Raw genomic sequence first — 27,141 nt, 5'->3', positions numbered from 1 at the left:
CTAAGATTTTTATGGTTTTACAACTTACATTTAAGTCTTTTATCCATTTTTAGTTTATTCTTGTGTATGGTGTAAGTTGGGAGTCTATTTCATTTTTTTGCATGTATCTGTCCAATTTCCCCAACACCATTTATTGAAGAGACTGCATTAACTCTGTTGTGTACTCTTTCCTACTTTGTCAAATATTAATTGAGCATAATGGCTTAGGTTAATTTCTGAGGTCTCTGTTCTGTACCATTGATCTATATGCCTGTTCTTCTACCAGGACCAGGCTGTTTTGAATACAGTGACCTTTTTATTTGGTCCCATATAAATTTTAAAGTGCTTGTTCTAGATCTGTGAAATATTCTGTTGGTATTTTAATAGGAATTGCATTGAATCTATAGATTGCTTTGGGTAGTATGGACATTTTACTGATGTTGATTCTACAAATCCTTGAACAAGGTATATTCTTCCACTTGTTTATATCTTCTCTTTTCTTTTTCGATGCTCTGTAGTTTACTGAGTACAAGTCTTTTACCTCCAGGGTTAAATTTATTCATAAGTACCTTAATTTTTTATTGCTATGGGAAATGAGATTTTTTTTTAGTTTCTTTATGACTTAAAGTTCATTTTTGCTGCATAAAAATGCCATAGATTTCTAGGTGCTAATTTTGTATCCTGATACATTGCCAAATTCATTTAGTAAATATTTAGTTTTTACGGAATCCTTAGGGACTTCTATGTACAGTATCATGTCATCTGCGAATAATAAATTTTACTTCCTTTCTAATTTGTATGCCTTTTATTTTTTCTTCTTGTCTCATCACTATGGCTAAGACTTCCAGTAATATGTTGAATAACAGTGCTGAAAGTGGACATCTCTGTCTTCTTCCTGTTCTTAGGGGAAATGGTTTTAGTTTTTGCCCAATGAGTATGATGTTGGCTGTAGGTTTGTCATATATGGCTTTTATTATGTTGAGGTATGATCTTGCTATTCCCACTTTGCTGAAAGCTTTTATAAAAAATGGATGTTGGGTTTTGTCGAATGCTTTTTCTGCGTCTTATTGATATGTGATTTTTGTCTTACAATTTATTTATACGATATATCACGTTTACTGATTTGTGAATATTGTACCAGCCTTGCATCCCTGGAATAAATCCCACTTGGTTGTAATGTATGATCTTTTTAATGTATTGTTGGATCTGATTTGCTCATTTTTTTTTTTGAAGATTTTAGCATCTATGTTCATGAGGGATATTGGCCTGTATTCTCTTTGTAGTATCTTTATCTGGTTTTGGAATTAGGATAATACTGGACTCCTAGAAATAGTTTAGAAATATTCCTTCCTCTTGGATTTTTTGAAATAATTTGAGGAGGATATGTGTTAGTTCTTTTTGAATGTGTGGTACAACTCCCCTATAAAGCCAGGGCTTTTGTTTGATGGAAGTTTTTTATTATTATTACTGCTTCAATTTCCTCAGTTATTATTGACCTATTCAAGTTTTCTGATTCTTCCTGATTTCGCTTTGGAAGATGGTATTTTTCTAGGAATTTGTCTATTACATCCAAGTTATCCAGCTTGTTGGAATATAGTTGCCCAAAGTATTTTCTTACAATCCTTTGTATTTTTGTGTTGTCAGTTGTTACATCACCATTTTCAGTTCTGATTTTAATTGTTTGGGCCCTCTCTCTTTGTTTCTTGATGAGTCTGGCTAAAGGTTCATCAATCTTGTTTATCTTTCCAAAGAACCATCTTTTGGTTTCATTGATCTTTTGTAATTTTTTTAGTCACTATGTCATTTATTTCTGCTCTACTCTTTATTTCTGTCCTTCCACTTAATCTGGGGGTTTTCTTGTTGTTCTCTTTCTAATAAAATTATAGGGTTAAGTAGATTAATTTTTCTTGGGTTTGTTTGTTTTTGAGGTAGGCCTGTAATGCTACCAACTTCCCTCTTAGGACTGCTTTTGCTATCTCAGAAAGATTTGGGGTTGTTGTGCATTCACTTTCATTTGTTTCCAAGAACTTTTTTTTTTTAGTGTTACATATATTGCCATACTGTGACTTTTATTCCTTTTCTTCTTATTATTTTTTATTGTCTACAGTTTTACATATGTCTCCTTTTTCCCCAATTAATCCCCCACCCCCAAACATTCCCACCCTGGGCAAGCCCCCACCACCAAGAGTCTGTGTCCATTGGTTATGCTAACATGCATGCATACAAGTCTTTTGGTTGCTCTCTAACCCTCCCCAACCCCTACCATTTGTTTCTAGATCGATCTAATTTTGTTCATCAAATTATGTTGATCATTATATCCCACATATGAGTGAGATCATGTGATATTTTTCTTTCGCCGACTGGCTTATTTCGCTTAGCATAATGTTCTCCAGTTCCATCCATGTTGTTGCAAATGTTGAAAGTTCCTTCTTTTTATAGCAGCATAGTATTCCATTGTGTAGATGTACCACCGTTTTTTAATCCACTAATATGCTGATGGGCACTTAGGCTCTTTCCAAATCTTAGCTATGGTAAATTGTGCTGCTATGAACATAGGGGTGCATATATCCTTTCTGATTGGTGTTTCTGGCTTCTTGGGATATAGTCCTAGAAGTGGGATTACTGGGTCAAATGGGAGTTCCATTTTTAGCTTTTTGAGGAAACTCCATACTGTCTTCCACAGTAGCTGCACCAGTCTGCATTCCCACTAGCAGTGCAGGAGGGTTCCTTTTTCTCCACATCCTTGCCAGCACTTGTCATTTGTTGATTTGTTGATGATAGCCATTCTGACAGGTGTGAGATGGTATCTCATTGTTGTTTTGATTTTCATCTCTTGGATAATTAGTGACTTTGAGCATGTTTTCATATGTCTTTCGGCCTTCTGTATGTCTTCTTTCAAAAAGTGTCTATTTAAATCCTTTGACCATTTTTTTTATTGGATCATTTATTTTCCTTTTGTTAAGTTGTATGAGTTCTCTGTAAATTTTGGAGATTAAGCCCTTATCAGAAATATCATTGGCATATTATGTTCTCCCATGCAGTGGGCTTTCTTATTGTTTTGTTGATTGTTTCTTTTGCTGTGCAGAAGCTTTTTTTTTTTTATGTAGTTCCATTTGTTTATTTTCTCCTTAGTCTCCATTGCCCTAGGAGCTGTGTCTGTAAAGATATTGCTGTGGGCCCTAACTGGTTTGGCTCAGTGGATAGAGCATCAGCCTGCAGACTGAAGGGTCCCAGGTTCGATTCTGGTCAAGGGCATGTACCTTGGTTGTGGGCACATCCCCAGTCGGGGGTGTGCAGGAGGCAGCTGATCGATGTTTCTCTCTATCCCTCTCCCTTCCTTTCATGGATTTCTCTGCCTCCTCTTCCTTTCTCCCCTTTGTAAAACAATCAATAAAATATTTTTTAAAAAGATATTGCTGTGACACATGTCTGCTATTTTGTTGCCTATGGAGTCTTGCAGGATTTTTATGGTTTCCCGTCTTACATTCAAGTCCTTTAGCCATTTTGAGTTTGTGTATGGTGAAAGTTGGTGATTTAGTTTCACTTTTTTGCATGTATCTGTCCAAATTTCCCAGCACCATTTATTGAAGAGACTGTTTTGACTCCATTGTATGCTCTTGTCTCCTTTGTCAAATATTAATTGAGCATAATGTCTTGGGTTGATTTCTGGGTTCTCTGTTCTGTTCCATTGGTCTATATGTCTGTTCTTGAGCCAGTACCAGTGGCAGTTTTGAGAACCATGGCTTGGTAATATAGCTTGATATCTGGTATTTTGATCCCTCCAATCCAAGAACTTTTTCTTTCTTGTTCTCATTGGTAACTCATTCATTTTTTAATAACATGCTATTTAGCCTCCCTGTGTTTAAATGTTTTTGAGTGTTTTTACTGTAAATGATTTCTAAGTTTATTCCATTATGACCTGAGAAGATGCTATATATTATTTCAAACTACTTGAATTTGTAGAGACTGGTTTTGTGTCCTAACATGTTGTCTATCTTTGAGAATAACCCATGTGCAATTTAGAAAAATGTATATTCTGCAGCTTTGAGTGAAATTTCTATAAATGTCAATATTAAATCCATCTGATACAGTGTTTCATTTAGAGTTGTTTTCTTGTTCATTTTTTGTCTGGAATATCTATCTAGTGTAGTAAGTAGGGAGTTAAAGTCCCCAACTATGATTATATTGCTGTTGAACTCTCCCTTAACATCCTCCAGAAATTTTTTATATGTTTTGGTACTTTTATATTGGGTGCATATATTTACCAGGGTTATATCCTCCTGTTGGAAAGATTCCTTTAATATTTATAGTGACCTTTATCATCTCTTGTGATGGCCTTCATTTTGACATCTATTTTGTCAGATATGAATATTGTACCCCTTTTTTTATTTCCATTTGTATTGAAATTTTTGTCTACCCCTTCACTCTCATCTTGTGTGAGTCTTTGTTCTGAGGTGGGTGACTTGTAGACAGCATATATATGGGTCATGTTTTCTTATCCATTCAGCTACCCTATGTCTTTTGACTGGAGCACTTAATCCATTTAAATGTAAGGTTATTATTGACTAGAGTCTGGGTGCACAACATTTGTGCACTCAGGAGGGAGGAGGGCCTCAGCTTGGCCTGCACCCTCTCACAGTCTAGGAGCCCTTGGAAGATGTCCAACTGCTGGCTTACGTCCGCTGCAGGGAGTGGGCCTAAGCCAGTAGTCAGACATCCTTAGCACTACCATGGAGGCAGGAGAGGTTCCCACCACTGCCGCTGCACTCGCCAGCCATGAGCCCAGCTTCTGGCTGAGTGGCACTCCCCCTGTGGGAGTGCACTGACCACTACAGAGCAGCTCCTGTGTTGAGCATCTGCCCCCTGCTGGTCAGTGCATGTCATAGTGACTGGTAATTCTGCCATTGGGTCAAATTGCATATTAGCCTTTTATTATATAGGATAGGTACTTATTTGTTGCCATTCTTATTCTTTATGCCTGTGATCTTCTCTTTCCCTCTATTTCTTCTTCTTACAACAGTCCCTTTAGCATTTCTTTCAGTGCTGGTTTGGTGGTAATAAACTATTTTAGTCTTTTTTTTTCTGGGAAGCTCTTTATTTCACCATCTATTTTGAATGATAGCTGGATATAGTAATCTTGCTTTCAGATCCTTGCTTTTCATTCTGTTGAATATTTCATGCCATTCTCTTCTGGCCTGTAGAGTTTCTGATGAGAAATTGGTTGACAGCCTTATGGGAGCTCCTTTGTAGGTATCAAATTGCTTTCCTCGTGCTGCCTTTAAGATGTTTTGTCTTTAATTTTTGTCATTTTAATTACGATGTGTCTGGGTGTGAGTCTATTTGGGTTCTTATTGCTTGGGACTCTCTGTGCCTCCTCTGCCTGCATTCTGATATTCAGTCATTATTATTATTATTATTATTATTGTTTAAAGTATTACAAATAGTAGTACATATGTCTCCCTTTTTTCCAATTGACCTTCCCCCAGCCTCTCCTTCCCCCCAGCACATGCCCTGCCCCCTCCCCCCATTGTCTTGCTTCCATTGGTTATGCTTATATGCATGCATACAAGTCCTTCGGTTGATCTCTTACCTCCCACCCCCCAACCCTCCCCAGCCTTTCTGCTGTAGTTTGACAATCTGTTTGATGCTTCTCTAGGCCATACCACCCTGAAAGTGGCCGATCTCGTCTGATATTCAGTCTTGATTAGCCTCAGGCTATCAACCATAGCCTGAGGAGAAAGGTTCTCCAACAGGGTAGGGCAACTGCTTATGCTTCCATGCTAATTGTTATTCTCAGTCTCGTAATGGGCCTCAAAAACTGCATACGGTAGGGCAAGCGGGTTTTCCAGTAGGTGGGGTAAAAACTGCCTGGATAGCAAAGATCCACCAGAGAAAGATGTCCTCCACAGCATCAATGAATGACTCAGCACAGGAAACCAGGGTTTCTGCCTTCCGAGGTCCAATTCCAGAACTCCCAAAACTGGCTTTTGCTCACTCAGCTCCATTCCACCCTACCCTCCTTCTGCCAGAGCCCAAAGTCAGTGACTGCACACAAAATTTTGTGCATTGGCTCTTTAAGAGTATACCTGGATTTCCAGCCATCTCTCCCTGGAAGACAGCAACCCTGCTGCTTTTCACACCCAGATTCTATGAGGACACCATTCTCAATTCTGTTGCTGTGGGCTGGGGAGCCCAGCTTGGGGTTTAAACAGCAGAGTTCTCAGTGGAAAACAGCTGAGATGTCCCTCCAGAACCTAAGCTTCTCTCTGTGGAAGCCCAACCAGCCCTTTTGCACCTCAGCACTTCCAACTAGTTTCTATGCTGGCCCCTACTTTATGTCCTTTGTTATCAGGGTCCTCTCCAGCTGGTCTTAGTCAATTATTCAGGATGTATTTTAGTTGCAACTCCAGTTTCATTCTGGGAGCATGTCAGTGCAGCATCCACTTACTTCACTGCCATTTTGTAATCCTCTTCTCAGTGATCCAATTTATTGATTTGCTAATATTGTACCAGCCTTACAACCCTGGGATAAATCCCACTTGGTTGTGGTGTGTGATCTTTTTAATGTATTGTTGGATCTGATTTGCTAATATTTTGTTGAGGATTTTAGCATCTATGTTCCTCAGGGATATTGGCCTGTAATTCTCTTTTTAGTGTCTTTACTTGGTTTTGGAATTAGGATAATGCTGGCCTCATAATGAGTATTTGGAAGTGTTTCTTCCTCTTGAATTTTTTTGGAATAGTTTGAGGAGGATAAGTGTTAGTTCTTCTTTGAATGTTTGGTAAAACTCCCCTGTGAAGCCATCCAAACCAGGAGTTTTGTTTGCTGGAAATTTATTACTGCTTCAATTTCATCAGTAGTTATCAGCCTATTCAGATTTTCTGATTGAGTTTTGGAAGATTGTATTTTTCTAGGAATATGTCCATTTCATCTAGGTTGTCCAGTTTGTTGGACTATAGTCATTCATTATATTTTTTATGATACTTTGTATTTCTGTGTGTCTGTTGTTAGTTCACCTCTTTCCTATCTGACTTTATTTGGATCCTCTCTCTGATTTTTGAGGAGTCTTGCTAGAGGTTCATCAATTTTGTTTATCTTTTCAAAAACTCAGCTCTTATGTACCACATTTTTTAACTCAATCATCTATCCAAGGACATTTTTGTTGCTTCTATGTCTTAACCACTGTGCAATGAATGCAGGAGTACACTTTTTTTTTTGCAAATACATGTTTTCACATTTTTTGTGTAGATACCCAGAAGAGAAATTGGTTCATATGCTAATTCCATTCTTAATTTCTTGAAGAACTTCCATACTGTTTTCCATAATGGTTGTACCAGTTTACATTCCCACCAGTTGTGAATGAGGGTTTTTTTCTCCACAACCTCTTCAACACTTGTTATTGTCTTATTAATAATAACCATTCTAACAAGTGTGAAGTGGTATCTTATTGCAGTTTTGATTTGCATTTCCCTAATGGCTAGTGAAGTTGAGCATCTTTTCATATATCTGTTGGCTACTTGAATATCTTCTCATGATAGTGTATGTTCAGGTACTCTGACCACTTTTTAAATTGGTTTGTCTGTTTGGTGTTGAGATGTATGAGTTCTTTTTATATTTTTTAGATATTAACCCCTTGTTGGAGCTGTTGTTTGCAAATATCTTCACCCACTTGGTTGGTTGCCTTTTTATTTTGCTGGCAGTTTCATTTTCTGTGCAGAAACTTTTTAGTTGATACAGTTCCATTTATTTATTTTTGCTTTTATTTCCCTTGCCTTTAAAGTAAAATTCATAAAATCTTCTTCAAGGACAAGGTCCACAGTTTAGTACCTATGTTTTCTTCTATGTAATTTATTGTTTCAGATCTTATATTTAAGTCTTTTATTCATTTTGAATAATTTTTTGCACATGTGGATAAATTGTAATCTAGTTTCATTCTTTTGCATGTGGCTTTCCAATATTCCCAGTATCATTTATTGAAGAGGCTTTCTTTTCTCCATTGGAAGTTTTTTTGCTCCTTTGTCAAAAATAATTTGCCCATATACATGTGGTTTTATTTCTGGGCATCCAATTCCATTCCATTGGTCTGTGTGTCTGTTTTTATTATTGTTGCTTTATGATATAATTGGATGCTGTTTTATCACTGCTCTGCAATATAATTTGAAGTCAGATAGTGTGATACCTCTAGCTTCTTATCAGGATTGCTTTTGCCATTCAGGGTCTTTTGTGGTTCCATATATATCTGACGATTTTTGTGAGGATTGCATTAAATCTGTATATTGCTTTGGAAAATATGGACATTTTAGCTATTTTGATTCTTCCAATCCATGAACATGGAATATCTTTCCATTTCATTGGGTCTTTTTCAATCGCTTTTAACAATACTTTGCAGTTTTCAGTATGTAGGTCCTTCACATCCTTGTTGCAGTTATTCCTGGGTATTTTATTCTTTTTGTTTCCATTGCAAAAGAAATTGTTCTTTTTCATTAATTTGTTGTGAAACTTGTTAGAATATTGGAATGCAGTGGATTTCTGTACATTGATTTTGTATCCTGCAACTTTATTCTATTTGTTTATTGTTTGTAATAGTTTTGTTGGAGTCTTTAGCATTTTCTATATAAAGAATCATATTTTTTATTCCCAATTTGAATGCCTTTTCTTTCTCTTGCCTGATTGCTCTGGCTAGGACTTTCAGTACTATCTATATATATATATAAAAGCCTAAGCAACTGGTAGACTGGCCAACCGGCCAGTAGCTATGATGTGCACTGACCACCATGGGGCAGACACTCAATGCAGGAGCAGAAACCACAGGCATGGAAACATGGAACAGACTGATGAGTCTCAGAGAGAAGGGAGGAGGGGGGAGGGTGGGAAGAGATTAACCAAAGATCTTAGATGCATACTAGAGGCTCAGTGCACAAATTCATGCACCAATGGGGTCCCTTGGCCTGGCCTGCACCCTCTCACAATCTGGGACCCCTCAGGGAATGTTGGAGAGCCGGTTTCAGCCCAATCCCTGCAGGCTAGGCTGAGGGACACCACTGGTGCACGAATCCATGCACCGGGTCTCTAGTGTTGAATGAGAGTGGTGAGAGTGGGCATTTTTGTATGTTTCCTGATTTTAGAGGAAGAGCATTCAGGTTTCACCATTATATTAGTTTGTTTGCCATATACTGCCTTTATTATGTTGCGGTATTTCCCTTCTGTGCCCATTTTATTGAGTATTTTAATCATAAATTGATGTTGTATCTTATCAAATTATTTCTCTGCATCTATTGATGCAGAGATAAAGATTATAAAGATTATATTTATATTATTTTTATCCTGTTTTGTTAATGTGGTATATTACATTGATTATGTTTGTTGAATCATCCTTGTGCCTTTGAAATAAATCCCACCCTAGTGTGATGTATTGTTTTTAATGTATTGTTATATTCAATTTGTTAGCATTTTGTGTAGGATTTTTACATCAGTAATCATCAGATACTGGTCTGTAGTTTTCTGTTTTTGTATTAACTTTGCCATGTTTTGGTATCAGGCTTATGTTGGCCTCACAAAATGTGGTAGGGAGTGTCGTAGGGAGTATTGCCTCTTCTTCAATTTTTTGGAAGATTTTGAGGATAGGTATAAAATCTTCTTTGAATGTTTGGTAAAATTCACTGATGAAGCCATCTGGTCCTAGACTTTTATTTTGGGGAAAATTTTTTATGGTTGTTAAATTCCTCACTGTTGATCATGTCCTCACCACCCACCCCCCCCGACCCCCAGTGTCTGTGTCTATTGGCTAGGCTTATACTCATGCATACACGTCCTTTGGTTGATCCCCCTTACTCCCACCCTCCCCTACATCTACACAATGCGGTAAAAAAGAAGGAATTCTTACCATTTGCAACTGCATGGATGGAACTCGAGAGCATTATGCTAAGTGAAATAAGCCTGCCTATTACTCTTACAATTCTCTGATGGAGTCAGATAGTTCTTAGAGTTCATTTTTTATGCTCAAGTCTCTCTTTTTTCTTCTGCATCATTTCTAGGTTTCTATCTTTGATACCCTAACCCTTTTCTCCATCTGTCCACTCTATTTCCTATGCTTTCTAGTTAATTTATTTTATTTGTTATTGAATTTATTGAGGTGACATTGGTTAATAAAGTTCAGAGGTTTCAGGTATAATACATCTGTGTATTACATTGTGTTGTTTACCACCCCAGGTCAAGTCTTCTTCCATCACCATTTATCCCTTTTAAACCTTCTTCCATTTCCCCTGACCCACTTTCCCTCTGATAATCACAATACTGTTGATTGTGTCTATAAGGGTTTTTTTCTTAGTCCCTTCATCTTTTTCACCCAGCCCTGTAATTCCCGTCCCACTTGAAGGATGGCAGTCTGTTCTCTATTAGTCTGTTTTTATTTTGTGTGTTAGTTTATTTTTGTCAGAATGGCAATCACCAATAAATCAACAAACAACAAGTTGTTGGTGAGGATGTGGAGAAAAGGGAATCCCTGTGCAATGGTGGGAATGTAGATTGGTCCGGCCACTGTGGAAAGCAGTATGGAGTTACCTCAAAAAACTAAAAACAGAACTGCCTTATGACCCAGGAATTTCACTTCTGGGAATATATCCAAAGAAACCTAAAACACTAATTTGAAAGAATATATGCACCCCTATGTTTATTGCAGCATTATTTACAATAGTCACGATTTGGAAGCAGCCCAAGTATGCATCAGTGAATGAGTGCATAAAAAAGCTGTGGTACAGTAAAATACTACTTCGCTATAAAAAAGGAAATCTTACCCATTGCAATAGCATGGATGGAGCAGAAGAGCATATGTTAAGTGAAATAAGCCAGTCTGAGAAAGACAAGTACCATATGATTTCACTCACATGTGGAATTACTAATTCATTCTTGATCTCTTTTATTGAATTCTTCTCCAGAATTTGTTTGCTTCTTTTTTTAAGTTTCAATCTTTTTAGTGAAGTACTTGTTTTGCTTGTTGATTTGGTTTCTGAGTTCATTAAACTGCCTGTATTTTCTTACATCCTGTTGAGTTTTTTTCAGAACTGCAATCTTGAATTCTCTGTCATTTAAATCAGTGGTCGCCAACCTTTCGGACCTCACAGACCACCAATGGTCTGCAGACCACCAATTGGCGACCGCTGCTCCAAAGGTTTCCTTAAACCAGCAGTCGCCAACTTTTCAGACCTCATGGACCATCGGCTGGCAACCACTACTTTAAATAATGTATTTCCATGTTTTTAAGTTTATCTTCTGAAGAATTTTCATTTTCTGTCTGAGCTGCCTCGTTATCTTGGTTCTACATGGTATTTGATGTGATCCTTCTCTTTTAGGCGTCTATGTATGAGTGGCACTTCTCTAGTAGATTGATAAGAGGTAGTCATTCAATTGTTTTCTGGTGGATGACACTGAATCACACGTTTTTCAACTCTCTTGCACTTCTCGGGCTTTTCAGATCTCTGTAGGGTGGTGGTAAATGGCCTGTGTTCCCTGGGAAAGTGGGTGCCTTCCCTGTGATCTGGTCACCCACAGGGGCATGTAGTAGGCAATGGACTCCAAATCCATAAAATCCCAGTGCTGTCCTCCCCAGCCAGACACTGACAGCAGAGCAGCTGCCAATGTATGGGGGTGGAGTGAACTGGGGGAACCCAGCTACCTCCTTTGTTGCTTTGCCCTACTAGCAATGGTAATCAGCATATCTCCACAATGTCCCCTGATGCCTCCACTTGATCCTGGGACTAGCTGCAGAGTGCCCTCTTTGCTCAGGGCAAAAGGTGTTTCTGTAGACCCAGTTCTTGGGTTTGCAGATAATGTGCTCTGGAACCCAACACAAAGTGGGAGGGAAGACAAGCTCTGGGAGGTTAAGGGAAGGTGGGTAGGCTCCATGGCTTTGTTTCTCTGTCTGGAATGCTGACTTCCAGAAAACCATGACCACACTTCTGTGCTTTGTCCCTGCCCAGGTCACTGGGCTCAGCCACAGCTCCTACTGCCCACTCCTGCAGAAATACTCACTAAGTGCTCCTCCTGGCCGAAGGGAGTGCCAGCCATAACCTGACTCCTCCACTCTCTGGGCTGAGCCATGCAATGAGCTCCAGTCTGCTGGCCAGTGTTCGTAGCTCCTTTGAGCTCTTCTCCCATCTTGCCTCCCCCATTGGCTCCCACTTGCTCACCTTTATTTCCTTTTTTTAACTATTCACCCAAGGATATGCTTTTTTATTGATTTTTTTTTAGAAAGATGGAGAGAGGAAGAGAGAAATATCAGTGTGCAAGAGAAACACTGATTAGTTGCCTCCCACACAAACCACCAACAGGGATTGAACCTGCACCCTGGGTATATGCCCGGACCGGGATAATGCTCCATGAGGTAGAGCTACTTGCCCACTTTTTTGTGTTTCAATGCACAGATATCTCAGACATTGTGCATTGGGCAGGGAATCCTTTGTTGATTTATATCCATTCAAATTGTTGAAGCTTCAAGGGGAGAGAACAAGGCTATCTCTCATGCCACCATTGCTCTGACGTCACTCTCCCAAATCTCCAAAATAATTTTTAAAATTGGTTATGAAGGACGAATGAGAGATAGACCTATAACTGAAGGGGAATGTGGCATTAAATTAGAAAGACATGAGCATATTTAAAAACTGAAAGGAAGGACACAGTTTGAATGACAAAAGTTTAATATACAAGAGAGAATGATTAATCAAATTTCGTGAGAAGTCGAGATGAGACCAAACAGAAGTATAAGAATGAATTTTATGTAGGAGAAGGAACAATAAACTCTAATTAACAGGAGGAAAGGAACATAGAATGAGTATGCATGTAAATAAGTGTGTGTGTGTGTGTGTGCGCGCGCGCGCTGCTAGCAGGAATTCTAACCAGTGGCTTGTATTTCAAGCATTTCAAGCACTTGGGTGAAAGTGAAGATGAAAATGGGACAAAGTGGGTGAGTTTGAGATGATGTCTGAAAAAGGTTGAAATCAATTTCAGATGCAATAGAATTTCCAGGTAGTTTTTGCATCTGACCTATTATGTCACTTTTCTCAGCAGTGTTTCACAGCTAAACCCAAAGAGTGAATAATGACATTTATTCAGGGTTGTTTTGTTAGATAAGTGCAACAAGAACAAAAGAAAGAAAGAGGTAAAAGAGATTAGGAAATTAAGAAATTCACTGTGATGGAGTACATAGTCTCCAAAGTGAAGAAAGATGAGTAAAAAAAGACTGCAAGGAGATAGAGGAATAAATGAACTAGTGGTCTTGACTTCAAAAGTGGCCAGAACAGTATTTAAAATAATAATTGGAAAGATAGATATTTCTAGTTTAAGAATGAGTTACCTGAATTAGTAATGTTTAAAGTAAAACAATTTGATAAATGGTATGCTCTAGAGTGTGACTGGAAGTGGAGCCAGAAATAAAGGACACAGATCTTCAGAGATAAGACGGTCAAGGAACTGAGAAACCAGAGTTTTGGATGGGTCTCACACATTGACACAACTAAGTGTATAAATAAGAGAGTGAGACAACTGTATAAAAAAATAGGATAAAAAGAGGCTGATACAAAAATAAGAAGGCAAAAGGTAAGCTGCACTACCCAAATTGCAAAGAAATACCAATCTTATAAGAGGGTGGGGGGAAATAGTGAACTTCACCCCAATTCTACTTCTCTGGAAAGATGATGACCAATCTACCATAATCAAAGAACAACTACCAATCTTCTTCCAGTGTCAGCCATATCTGAAGCAAAGAATGCAAGACCATAAAAGTTTACTCTGGGGCCATAGGTAAAATAATAAAAAGCTGCTAGGATTCCATTTCTAACTTTAACCTTTAATTTATATCCCAAATAAATAAATCTATTTAACTTAAAGTGTCTGGGCTTCAAGAGTGTTTAATTGGGCTGAGCCACAAACGTATCCAAGGGAGAACTAAAATAATTCCATGAATCACTAAAGCTATTCTAGAAATCATTTTGCTATATAAACAGATAACATAAAGTCTTTCCAAAACAGAATTTAAAACCCCTAAAAACAGACACCAGTAGTTTTCAAACTGGTACTAAAGCACCTGAAAATCAAGTAGTACAAAAAAGTCATTAAAATAACATTACATTTTTTAAAATATGAATATATAATTTAATAGTAAGCATATATTATGCATGATTATTTAAATAGAGGATAATTTTAAGTTGATAAGTTTTCTCTTGTCACATATTATTTTATGTAAATTAGGGAAAGAATAATAATTAAATTTCTATTGTTCAATTTTAGGTGAAAGAATGTACCAAACTCAGAGTATAGCAGATACATACAGGAACGTAGTGTATAAATCCCTGAGACACTTTTATCTATCCATTCATTCTTTCTCTATGTGAATCAATATTAACCAATGGTTACTCAAAAAATTTTAACTTGTACTCCAAATTTGTTTATAAATGAGATAAAATATTAATTTAATTAAAAATTAAGAAATGTTTTACTTACCTCTTCCATTTGATTGACCTGTCGCTGAAACCACTTTAAAAAAAAAAAAAAAGGACCAGAAAAGAAATAATTATTAACAAGTTAAAATTTTGAAATGGAATAAATGGGTATGTGTGTATGCATGCATGTGTGTGTGTGAGAGAGAGAGAGAGAGAGCGAGAGAGAGAGAGAGGGAATTTTCATATATCAAAAATTAGTAATGAGGGAGAACCAAGATGGCGGCGTAGGGAGCGGACCTGTGTGTGCTGCTCTCTCACAGCATCATTGAAACTATCAACTATGAAGTAAACAACCGCCACTCAGAACCATGGGGAAGTTGGCCCAGTGGGAGATCTACAACTGGAGGAAAAGAAAGAAGCGCAGTGAGACTGAGTGGGAGCTACGGAGGCACCAAAACCAGAGGTACGCAGTCACACGCCACGCGGGCTGCAAATGGATTCTCGGTTTTTTACAAACCCTCGAATCCTCTGGGCTTGCTCGGGGCGGGTCTCTGAGGCCCCAGATCCCACAGGGAGAGGCGGCCATGGCCTTGCAGTGGTCGGAGAGCGAGGGAAGCTCTGACACGCGACTGCTCGCCGGCACTGAGGGACAAGAAGTCCTGGTGTCCCAGGGAGGCGAGGGGCGCGGAGACGCCGCCATCGCTATTTCCTCCACGCTGGCGACTCCCTGTGACCCCGCCCTACCCTCAGGGCTGTGCCAGAGGCACAAGAGGGAATGACTGTGCTTTTACAAACTCTCAAATCCACTGAGCTGGTTCGGGCGGGTCTCTGAGGCCCCAGGCCCCAAGGCGAGAGACGGCACGGCCTTCCAGCAGTCAGAAAGCGAGGGAGGCTCTGGCGCTCGGCTACTCGCCGGCACTGGGGGACGCAAAGTCCTGGAGTCCTGGATAGGCAAGGGGCCGCTGAGTCTCCGCCCCGGCGACTCCCTGTGACCCCGCCCTACGCAATTTACATTCCCATCTGGGCTGGGCCAGACTCACAAGTAGAAACGCCTTTGCTTCTGCAAACTTTCAAATCCACTGAGCTGGTTCAGGCGGGATCATGAGGCACCAGACCCGTACCGGGAGAGGCAGCACGGCCTTGCAGCCATCAGAAAGCGAGGGAGACTCTGTTGCACAACTGCTCGCCGGCACTGGGGGACACAAAGCCCTGGCAGAGATTCAAGGGGCCGCGGAGACTCAGCCAGTGCAATTTGCTCCGCCATGGCGACTCCCTGAGTCTCAGCCCTAATCAATTTACATCCCCATCCAAGCTGTGCCAGGTGCACAAAAAGACCCACCTGCGCTTTTGCAGCCTATCCCAACGAATTGCAGACTTCAACTGCTCGCAGCCATGGGAGACACACTCAAGAAGCAGACCCCAGAGAACCAGGATGGCGGCATAAGGAAGAGACCTGTGCGTGCTACCTCACACAACAACATCGAAACTACCAAATATCAGACAAACACCTATCATACAGAACCATGGGAAAGTTGGCCCAGTGGAAGCTCTACAACTGGAAGGAGAGAAAGAACATTGAGACTGAGTAGGATGTGACACCAAGTACAGAGCCCAACCCAACAAACTGCAGATTTCAACTCCTCGCATAGAAAGAAGCTCATTGAGACTGAGTAGGATGTGCAGAGGCACCAAGTACAGAGCCCATCCCAGCAGGCTGCAGATTTCAGCTCCTTGCATCTGGGAGGGACGCAATCGGGGGGCAGAGTCGGGTCCGGGGCCGGCCAGGGCTGGGCCTGACTCGGCCGGCACTGTGGAACTGCTGTACCAGCAAGCGCACAAACATGCCCACTGGTCCCAGTCTCTTGTGGGGCGCTGGGGGACAGCAGACAGGCAGTCTGTGCACTTGGTGGAGGGCAGGAGTGCTGGATGTTCAACCACCAGGAACGCCTGGAGATTTTGTCTGGTGGGGAGCCGCCGGCAGGGGACAGAGGGCCAAACTTCCTGTTTCCCTGGTAAGGCTGGGATGGCCCCGATGAGGTCGGGATGGCCCCGGTGAGGTTGAAACGGTCCCGGTGTGGTAGGGACGACCCCGGTCAGGTCGAAACAGCCCCGGTGTGGTAGGGACAACCCCGGTCAGGTTGAATCGGCCCCGGTGTGGTAGGGACGACCCCGGTGAGGTTGAAATGGCCCCCGTGAGGTAGGGACGACCCCGGTCAGGTCGAAACGGCCCCGGTGTGGTAGGGACGACCCCGGTGAGGTTGAAACGGCCCCCGTGAGGTAGGGACGACCCCGGTCAGGTCGAAACGGCCCCGGTGTGGTAGGGACAACCCCGGTGAGGTTGAAACAGCCCCCGTGAGGTAGGGACGACCCCAGTCAGGTCGAAACGGCCCCGGTGTGGTAGGGACGACCCCGGTGAGGTTGAAACGGCCCCCGTGAGGTAGGGACGACCCCGGTGAGGTTGAAACAGCCCCCGTGAGGTAGGGACGACCCTGGTCAGGTCGAAACGGCCCCAGTGTGGTAGGGACGACCCCGGTGAGGTTGAAACAGCCCCCGTGAGGTAGGGACGACCCCAGTCAGGTTGAAACGGCCCCGGTGTGGTAGGGACAACCCCGGTGAGGTTGAATCGGCCCTGGTGAAGTCAGGACGACCCCGGTGAGGTTGAAACGGCCCCCGTGAGGTAGGGACGACCCCGGTCAGGTCGAAACAGCCCCGGTGTGGTAGGGACAACCCCGGTGAGGTTGAATCGGCCCTGGTGAAGTCGGGACGGCCCCGGTGAGGTTGAAACAGCCCCCGTGAGGTAGGAACAACCCCGGTGAGGTTGAAACAGCCCCCGTGAGGTAGGGACGACCCCCGTCTGTAGGGACAACCCCGGTCAGGTCGAAATGGCCCCAGTGTGGTAGGGACAACCCCGGTCAGGTTGAAACGGCCCCGGTGTGGTAGGGACGACCCCGGTGAGGTTGAAACGGCCCCCGTGAGGTATGGACGACCCCGGTGAGGTTGAAACGGCCCCCGTGAGGTAGGGACGACCCCGGTGAGGTTGAAACGGCTCCCGTGAGGTAGGGACGGCCCCGGTGAGGTTGAAACGGCCCTGGTGAGGCTCAGACGGCCCTGGTGAGGTTGAGACTACTCCAGTGAGGTTGGGACAAATAAAGGGGACCAGTATGGACTGATGTACAGGGGTAGATACAGAAGCAGAGCAACATTGAACAGAATGTTAAACTACAGTGGGAAGCCTGGGGAGGGTTGGGGGGGGGGATTAAGAGACCAACTGAAGGACTTATATGCATGCATATAAGATTAACCAATGGACACAAGACACGGGGCGGGGGGGGGGGGTGGGGGGGTAGGGGCGGGGGGAATGTCAAGGGGGGGAAAAAAGGAGACATATGTAATACTCTTTGTAATACTTTAAGAAATAAAAATTATTAAAATAAAAAAAATTAAAAAAATAAAAATAATAAAAAAATTAGTAATGAACCAAACATCATTTATCCTAGGACTTAGAATAGGGCTAGTGTAACATACAATTGTAATATAAAATTTTTAAATATATATATCAGCAAGTTAAAGAATTTTACTACTTCAAACCTTAGAAACTTCATTTACATGTATTTCTGTATTTAATTTTAGTAAACTTAAACTGCAATATTTTGAACATACCTTAAAAAGAGATTCCAAAATCTGGAAAATAAAATTGTAATTAAACATTTTAAAATAAAATTCTTCACAATGTGTGATAAAACATTTCATTCAAGTCTTGCAATTTTCAATCACAAAAATGTACAAATTATTTAAACAAATCTATAATCCAAAATAACAATATTTTAATATTAATAGAAAGGTTTTAATACATCTTGCATAGACAACTTAGTTTTATAGAAATATTTCCATCTTTATAGATCTATATTAAAAGAAATCCCAAAATAGTTTACATATATGATTTTATATTTTTTAATTTAGGTTTAGAAAATAAAATTTAAATTCATCTCAAAAGAGCATTATTTTTTCATATAGCAAAAAGTACAATAATGAAAAGCAAGAATTACCTTACCACACATTACCTCTTTAATATAATATTTTTCTGCTAAAGGGCCTAAAAATCAAAATATAAAATACTACTACTAAATATTTTTAACAGAAAATGCAAAGATCTGGTATAGGAGCTTGTAAGAGAAACTAAATATACAAAACCAATCACACAGTCTAAAATATCAATATTTACCACTTAGAAAATGAAATGCTAAAATGATTACACTTGCCACAAAAAAAAACACTATCGGAGATAAAAGTTTTGACATAAACAATTAAATAAAAATATTACTACATGCATTCAGGCAGAAGAAACATTACTTAACAAAACAAAAAAATCAGGATAGCCTAAAGTTTCCCTTCTGCAACACTAACTATAGATCAATGGTTCAAAAAGTGTGAACCCAAGACCTAAACAACCAGATTTGTTACCAATGCAAATTCTCAGGCCTCATTTCAGCCTACTAAATCAAAAACTTTGAAAGTAGGGCCAGCAATATGTGTATAAACCAGCCCTCCAGTAGATTCCTTCGCATGCTAACATTTGAGAGTCATATCAATGTGATCATAACTTGCATATTAAAAGAATTTTCAAACTGATTCATGAATCAATGAATATTGTGTTATATATAAAAGACACACCACCTTAGCCCAGTCAGTGTTGCTCAGTGGTTGAGCATTGACCAATGAACCCAGAGGTCATGATTCAATTCCCAGTCAGGGCACATGCTTCAGTCTTGATCCCAGCATGCAGGAGGCAGCCAGTCAATGGTTCCCTCCCATCATTGATGTTTCTATTTCTCTTTCTCTCTCCCTTCCTCTCTGAAATCAATAATAAAAATATATTTTAAAAAAACACACCTCAAATGCAATGATTCAAAAAGTTAAAAATAAGATGGACAAATATTCATCACAAAAATGGAATTACTAAGAAAGTGGGAGATACTACCCCAAAAGAAAATATTAAACCAAAACAGCATTTCTCTGGACAAATAAGGATGCTTTATAATGTTAAAACTCACATTCCACAATGAAGATAACACATTTAAGAGTATCTATATACCAAGTAACATAATCACCTATATAAAACAATTTAAGACAGGTTTAGTAGACAAAAAAATAAATTATATTATTTTAAAAAGCGAACAATGTAATAAAGTAGAAACAATGTAATAAAGTAGAATATACGAAATACATTCTGACAGGCCCGGACTATACTCAAACAATAGAAAACATACCTTCTTTCAAGTGCACATGGAAATAAAAATCACATAATTAGGTTGTATACTAAGACATAAAGAAAACCAGTAGGTTATATAAAGTGGCAATGTTACAAACAACACTCCTTGATCACAACACAATAAAATTGGACTGTAAAAATGTAATCAAAAAGGACCTTCCATTAGGATATTACTGAACAATTCTTAAGTGAATAGGGAATAGAAATTACAGAATTTCTGAAAACTAATAATAACTAAAACAATGAATATTATAATGTATAGCATTGATCAGTGGAAAACTCATAGCCCCAAAAATATCAACACAAAAATCAAATAAAGTAAAACTCAAAACATTAGAAAAAATAAATGAAAAGATAACATAAGGAAATAATACAACATGCAGACCATGTATCATACAAATGTATACTTGAAACCTATATAATTTTATTAACCAATGTCACCCCATTAAATTTAATTTTAAGTAGAAAATACTAAAGAAAAAAAGCATAACCCATGGACACAGACAATATAGTAGTAAAGGGTGGGGGAAGGGGAAGAGCAGGCTAGAAGGGGACAATGGGGGAAAATGGGGACCTATGTAATACTTTCAACAATAAAGATGAAAAAATAACTTAAAAAGTAGAAATTAATGAGAAAAGAATAATAGTAAAAAATACTATTACAACTATAGAGGCAGGAAGATGGCAGCAATAAGGGAGAGGGTGTGAGTGAGGGAGTGAAAGGGGACTGTGTGGTCGTGTGTAGTGAATTAGAAGAGAATGAAGCAAAACATACCCAAACTGAACTGCAATTGGAGAAAAAAATTAAAAGATAGGAGGGGAGCCTAAGGGAGCTTTGGAACAACATGAAACGAAGCAACTTATGAATAATAGGGGTGCCAGAATGACAGGAAGAGGAACAAGGATTAGAAAACCTATTGGAAGAAATAATGTAAGAAAACTTCCCTGATGTGAGCAAGAAAGTCACACAAGTACAGAGAGTCCCAAACAAAATGAATCCGAAAAGACCCACACTGAGACACACCATAATTATGATGGCAAACATTCAAGACAAAGAGAAAATCATAAAGGCTGCAAGAAAGAGACAGAAAGTTATGTACAAGGGATTTCCCATTAGATTATCAAATGCTTTCTCAACAGAAACACACCAGGCCAGAAAAGAATGGATGGAAATTTGCAAAGTGATGCAAAGCAAAGGACTGAATCCAAGAATACTCTATCCAGCAAGGCTTTCATTCAAAATTCAAGGGGGAATAAGGAGCTTCACAGACAAAAAGAAAGGCTAAGGGAATTTATCACTACCAAGTCAGCAATGCAAGAAATGCTAAAGGGACTGGTGTAAAAAGAAGAAATAAAAAGGGAAGAAGGAACACAGACACAAAAAAATAAAAATGGCTACAAACAAGTATCCTATATAATAAAAGGCTAATATGCAAATAGACTGAATGGTGGAACTGGAAAAACCAAACAACTGGTCACTATGACATGTGCTGACCACCAGGGGGCATGTGCAAAACATGACAGGAGTTGGCCACAGCAGGATGGTGGAGCAGGTGAGTGGCGGCACCAGACCAAGGTGGGGTGCTGGTCGCTGTCATCAGGGTGAGCCTCTGGTGGTTAGTGAAAATCCTTTGCTCCTGCGCACCATGGTCCTGCCCAGCGCTCGCACCCGCTGCTGGCACTGGAGCCGCCACTCGCACCCACCGTTCGGTGCCTGGTGCTGGACCTGATCGCTTGGTGCCATCAGCAGACAGGCTGCCAGCCTCCATCGCCTCTGAGGGTTTCTCCACCTCCACCTGCTCCTGAGGGGTAACTGGGGCAGCAGCCGCCATTTGCACCTGCTGCTCGTGCTAGCCCCAATCACTTTGTGCCATCAGTGGGTGCGAGTGGGGCCAGCTCCCTCAGCACGTGGGAGCAGCGGCAGTGGGAGCGGGGCAGCCAGCAGACAGGGGACCGGAGGCCAAGGTGGGAGGGCTAGATGGGGGCGAGGAGGATGGGCTGAGACCTGTCACTGTGCCCATCGTAGCCTCACAGTCCACAGTTCTTTTCAAGGTGAACAAATTCATGCACTGGGCCCCTAGTCTATCAATAATAACTTGAAATGAAAAGGGACTAAATGCTCCAATCAAAGACATCAAGTGGCTGAATAGATAAGAAAACATGACCCATATGTATGCTGTCCTCAAGAGACCCACCTTAGAACAAGGGACTCATACAGACTGAAAGTGAAGGGATGGAAAAATATCTTCCAGGCAAAAGAAAAGGGAAAAAAAACTGGGGTAGCAGTACCTATTTCTGAGAAAATAGACCTCAAACTGAAGGCCATTGATACAACAAGAGGATATAACCCTGGTAAACATATATACACCCAATGCAGAAGCACCCAAATACACACAAAAAACTCCTCAAAGATATCAAGGGAGAGATCAACAACAATACAATCATAGTAGAGGACTTTAATACCCCACTAACATAACTGGATAAGTCATCTAGACAAAAAATCAGCAAAGAAACAGCAATCCTAAATGACTCACTCGATCAGATGGACTTAATTGACATCTTCAGAACATTTCACCCCAAAGCCATGGAATATACATTCTTGTCAAGTGTGCATGGGACATTTTCAAAGATAAACCACATAGTGGGTCACAGGCAAAGTCTCTCTAAATTCAAGAAGATTGAAATTATATCAAGCATCTTCTCAGACTACAATGGCATAATATTAGAAATAAACTACAATGAAGACAATCAAAAAAATTCAAACACTTGGAAGATGAATAGCATGGTATTAAACAATGACTGGGTTACTAAAGAGATCAAAGAAGAAATTAAAAACATCCTGGAAATGAATAAAAATGAAAACACAACAATCCAAAATATATGGGACACAGTGAAAGCAGTCCTGAGAGAAACATTTAGAGCTCTACAAGCCTACATTTAAAAAAAAAGAAAAGAAAAAGAAAAAATAGTAATAAATCATCTAACTCTACAACTTAAAGAATTAGAAAGAGAGCAACAAGAAAAGCCCAGAGTGAGCAGAGGGAAGCAGATAATAAAGATCAGAGCAGAAGTAAATGACATAGCAAAAAATAACAATACAAACAATCAATGAAACCAAGAGCTGGTTCTTTGAAAGGATAAACATGACTGATGAACATCTATCCAGGAAGCAGAGGACCCAAATAAACAAAATCAGAAATGAAAGAGGCGAAATAACAACAGACCCCACAGAAATAGAAATGATTGTTAAAAATAAAATAAAATAAAATACCATGAACAACTCTATTCTAACAAACAAGACAACCTAGAAGAAATGGACATATTCTTAGAAAAATGCAACCTTTCAAAACTCAATCAGGGAGAATCTAAAAATCTCAATTGGCCGATAACTAGGGAGGAAATTGAAGCAGTCATCAAAAAGCTGACAGCAAACAAAAGCCCTGGACCAGATGGCTTCACAGGGGATTTTTACCAAACATTCAAAGAACAAATAAAACCTATCCTCCTCAGACTATTCCAAAAAATAGAAGAGGAAGGAACACTTCCAAGCTCATTCTATGAAGCCAATATTACCCTAATCCCAAAACCAGATAAAGACAACACAAAGAAAGAGAATTACAGGCCAATATCCCTCATGAACATAGATGCCAAAATCCTCAACAAAATTCTAGCAAATCGGATCCAGTATTACATCAGAAAGATCAGACACCATGACCAAATAAGATTTATCCCAGGGATGCAAGGATGGCACAATATCCACAAATCAATAAACGTGATACATCACAAAAACAAATTGAGAGATAAAAATCACAGTCATATCAATTGATGCAGAAAAAGCATTTGACAAAATCCAAAACCCTTCTTGATAAAAACCATCAGCAAAGTGGGAATAGATGGGTCATACTTCAACATAATAAAAGCAATATATTACAAACCGACAGCCAACATCATACTCAATGGGCATAAACTAAAACCATTTCACCTAAGAACAGGAATGAGACAGGGATGCCCACTTTCACCACTCCTGTTTGACATAGTGCTGGAAGTGCTAGCCATAGCAATTATACAAGAAGAAGAAATAAAAGGTATCCAAATTGGAAAAGAATAAATAAAACTGTCATTATTCGCAGATGACACAATACTGTACATAGAAAACCTAAAGACCCCATCAAAAAATTATTAGACTTAATAAATTAATTCAGCAATATAGCAGGATACAAAATTAACGCCAAGAAATCTATGGCATTTTTATACACCAATAGTGAACTGACAGAAAGTGAGACTAAGAAAGCAATCCCATTTACCATCGCACCAAAAAATATAAGATACCTAGGAATAAACTTAACTAAGGAGGTAAAGACCTGTACTCAGAAAACTACAGGACACTGAAAAAAGAGATAGATGAAGACATAAACAGATGGAAGAACATACCGTGTTCATGGATTGGTAGAATCAACATCATTAAAATGTCCATACTACCCAAAGCAATCTACAGATTCAATGCAATCCCCATTAAAATACCAACAGCATATTTCACAGACCTAGAACGAACTCAAAAAAAATTCATCTGGAATAAAAAAGACCCCAAATAGCTGCAGCAATCCTGAGGAAGAAGAACAAAGTAGGTTGGATCTCAATACCAGATATCAAGCTGTATTACAAAACCACTGTTCTCAAAACTGCCTGATACTGGCACAGGAACAAACATATTGATCAATGGAATAGAGTAGTGAGCCCAGAAATCAACCCAAACCACTATGCTCAATTAATATTTGACAAAAGGAGGCAAGAGCATACAATGGAGTCAAAATAGTTTCTTCAATAAATGGTGTTGGGAAAATTGGACAGATACATGCAAAGAAATGAAACTAGACCACCAACTTACACCACACACAAAGGTAAACTCAAAATGGATAAAGTACTTAAACATAAGATGGGAAACCATAAAAACCTTAGAGGAATCCACAGGCAGCAAAATCTCAGACATATGCCCAAGCAATATCTTCATTGATACAGCTCCTAGGTAAATGGAAACTAGAGAGAAAATAAACAAGTTGGACTACATCAAAATAAAAAGCTTCTGCACAGCAAAAGAATCCATCAACAAAACAACAAGAAAGCCCAGTGCATGGGAGAACATATTTGCAATGTGATCTCCAATAAGGGTTTAATCTCCAACATTTACAGGGAACTCATACAACTTAACAAAAGGAAGATAAGCAACCCAATCAAAAAATGGGCAACAGACCTAAATAGACACTTCTTGAAAGAGGACATATATAAGGCTGAGAGACATATGAGAATATGCTCAAAGTCATTAATCATCTGAGAGAAGCAAATCAAAATGACAATGAGGTACCACCTCACACCTGTCAGAATGGCTATCATCAACAAATCAACAAATGACAAGTGCTGGCGAAGATGCAGAGAAAAAAGAACACTCGTGCACTGCTGGTGGGAATGAAGACTGGTGAAGCCACTGTAGAAAACAGTATGGAGTTTCCTCAAAAAACTAAAAATGGAACTCCCATTTGACTCAGTGATACCACTTTTAGGAATATATCCCAAGAAACTAGAAACACCAATCAGAAAGGATATATGCACTGCTATGTTCATAGCAGCACAATTTATAATAGCTAAGATTTGGAAATAGCCTAAGTGTCCATCAGCGGATGAGTGGACTAAAAAACTGTGGTACATCTACACAATGGAATACTACATACTGTAAAAAGGAAGAGACTCCTACCATTTGCAACAGCATGGATGGTCCTAGAGAGCATTATGCTAAGTGAAATACATCAGTCAGAAAAGATAAATATCACATGATCTCCCTCATTTGTGTAATATAATGAACAACATAAACTGATGAACAAAAACAGATCCAGAGACAGAGAAGCATCAACCAGACCATCAAACCTCAGAGGGAAGGTAGGGGAGGGTGGGGGTAAGGGGGAGAGATCAACCAAAGGACTTGTATACATGCATATAAGCATAACCAATGAACACAGACACCAGGCGGGTCAGAGCATGAGTGGAGATACTGGGGGTGGGGTGGCAATGGGGCGATAAGGACACATATGTAATACTTTAATCAATAAAGAAAAAAAATTTTTTTAAGTCACTCAAGTTCAGGAAATACAGAGTCCCAATGAAGATTAATCCCAAAAGACCCACACCTATGCACATAATAATAAATAGAGTAAACATTAAAAACAATGAACTAATCTTAAAGGCTACAAGACAGAGACAGAGCGTTACCAGAAAGAAAGTTCCCATTAGGCTGTCAGCTGATTTTGCAATAGAAACACTTCAGGCCAGAAGGGAGTGGCCTGAAGTATACAAAGTAATGAAAACCAAAGGACTGAACCCAAGACTACTCTATCCAACAAGGCTATCTTTCAAATACAAAGGTGAAATAAAAAGATTTGCAGACCAAAAAAGACTTAAAGAATTTATTACCACCAAGCCAGCACTGTAAGAAATGCTAAAGGGAATGTTGAAAGAAAAAGAAATAGAGGGAAAGAGAATAACACAGGCATAAGGAATAAGAATGGCAACAAATAAGTACCTATCAATAATAACCTTAAATGCAAATGGCTCTGGATAAAAAAACATGGCCCATATATATGTTGTCTACAGGAAACCTAACTCAGAACAAAAGACTGACACAGGATGAGACTGAAGAGATGGAAAATATTTTTCCAGGCAAATGGAAATGAAAAATACTAGCAAAAAAGCTGCAGTAATAATGCTCATATCTGACAAAATAGACTTCAAAGTGAAGTCCATAAAAGAGAAAATAAAGGCCACTTCACAATGCTAAAGGGATTGATACAACAAGAGAATACACTAGTAACTCTGGTAAACATATATGCACTGAATACAAGAGCACACAAGCACATTAAAAACCTTCTGGAGGATTTTAAAGGAGATGGAAAGCAATACAATCATAGTCGGGGACTTTAACACTTCACTGACATCACTTATATATATATATATATATCTTCTAGACAAAAAAATCAACAAGTAAACAGTGATTCTAAGTGGCACACTAGATCAGATGGAATTAATTTATATATAAAACACTTCACTCCAAAGATACAGAATACAAATTCTTCTTAAGTGCACATGGGACACTTTCAAAGACAGACCACATGTTAGGACACAAACTAAGTCTCTACAAGTTTAAAAAGACTGATATCATATCAAGCATCTTCTTGGATCACAACGGCATAAAATTAGAAATCAACTATAATAAAAACAATCAAAAACATTCAAACACATGGAGATTAAATCGCATGTTATTAAACAATGAATGGGTTACCAATGAGATCAAGGAAGAAATCATAAACTTCCTGGAAAAAAATAAAAATGAACACACAACAATACAAAGTCTATGGAACACAGTGAAAGCAGTCCTGAGAGAGAAGTCCATGGCATTACAAGCCTACATCAAAAAT

At 39.5% G+C, this 27,141-nt stretch overlaps 1 protein-coding gene across 1 annotated transcript in view; it reads right to left on the bottom strand.

Moving 5' to 3' along the window:
- Positions 1-27,141, bottom strand: part of CCDC7 (coiled-coil domain containing 7) — a 180,018-nt gene that overhangs the window by 108,123 nt on the left and 44,754 nt on the right. Inside the window, exons 4-5 of the mRNA XM_070415866.1 lie at positions 18,073-18,093; positions 14,474-14,506 (exon numbers count right to left, since the gene is read on the bottom strand). Of these exons, the coding sequence (XP_070271967.1) occupies positions 14,474-14,506; positions 18,073-18,093 (54 nt within the window). The remainder of the gene's footprint in view (positions 1-14,473; positions 14,507-18,072; positions 18,094-27,141) is intronic.

Source organism: Myotis yumanensis, unplaced genomic scaffold, assembly GCF_028538775.1.
Source record: "Myotis yumanensis isolate MYYU_CA2020_CCGP unplaced genomic scaffold, mMyoYum1.0.hap1 SCAF_1, whole genome shotgun sequence".
Taxonomy (NCBI): domain Eukaryota; kingdom Metazoa; phylum Chordata; class Mammalia; order Chiroptera; family Vespertilionidae; genus Myotis; species Myotis yumanensis.
This window is presented reverse-complemented; position numbering and strand designations above follow the sequence as displayed.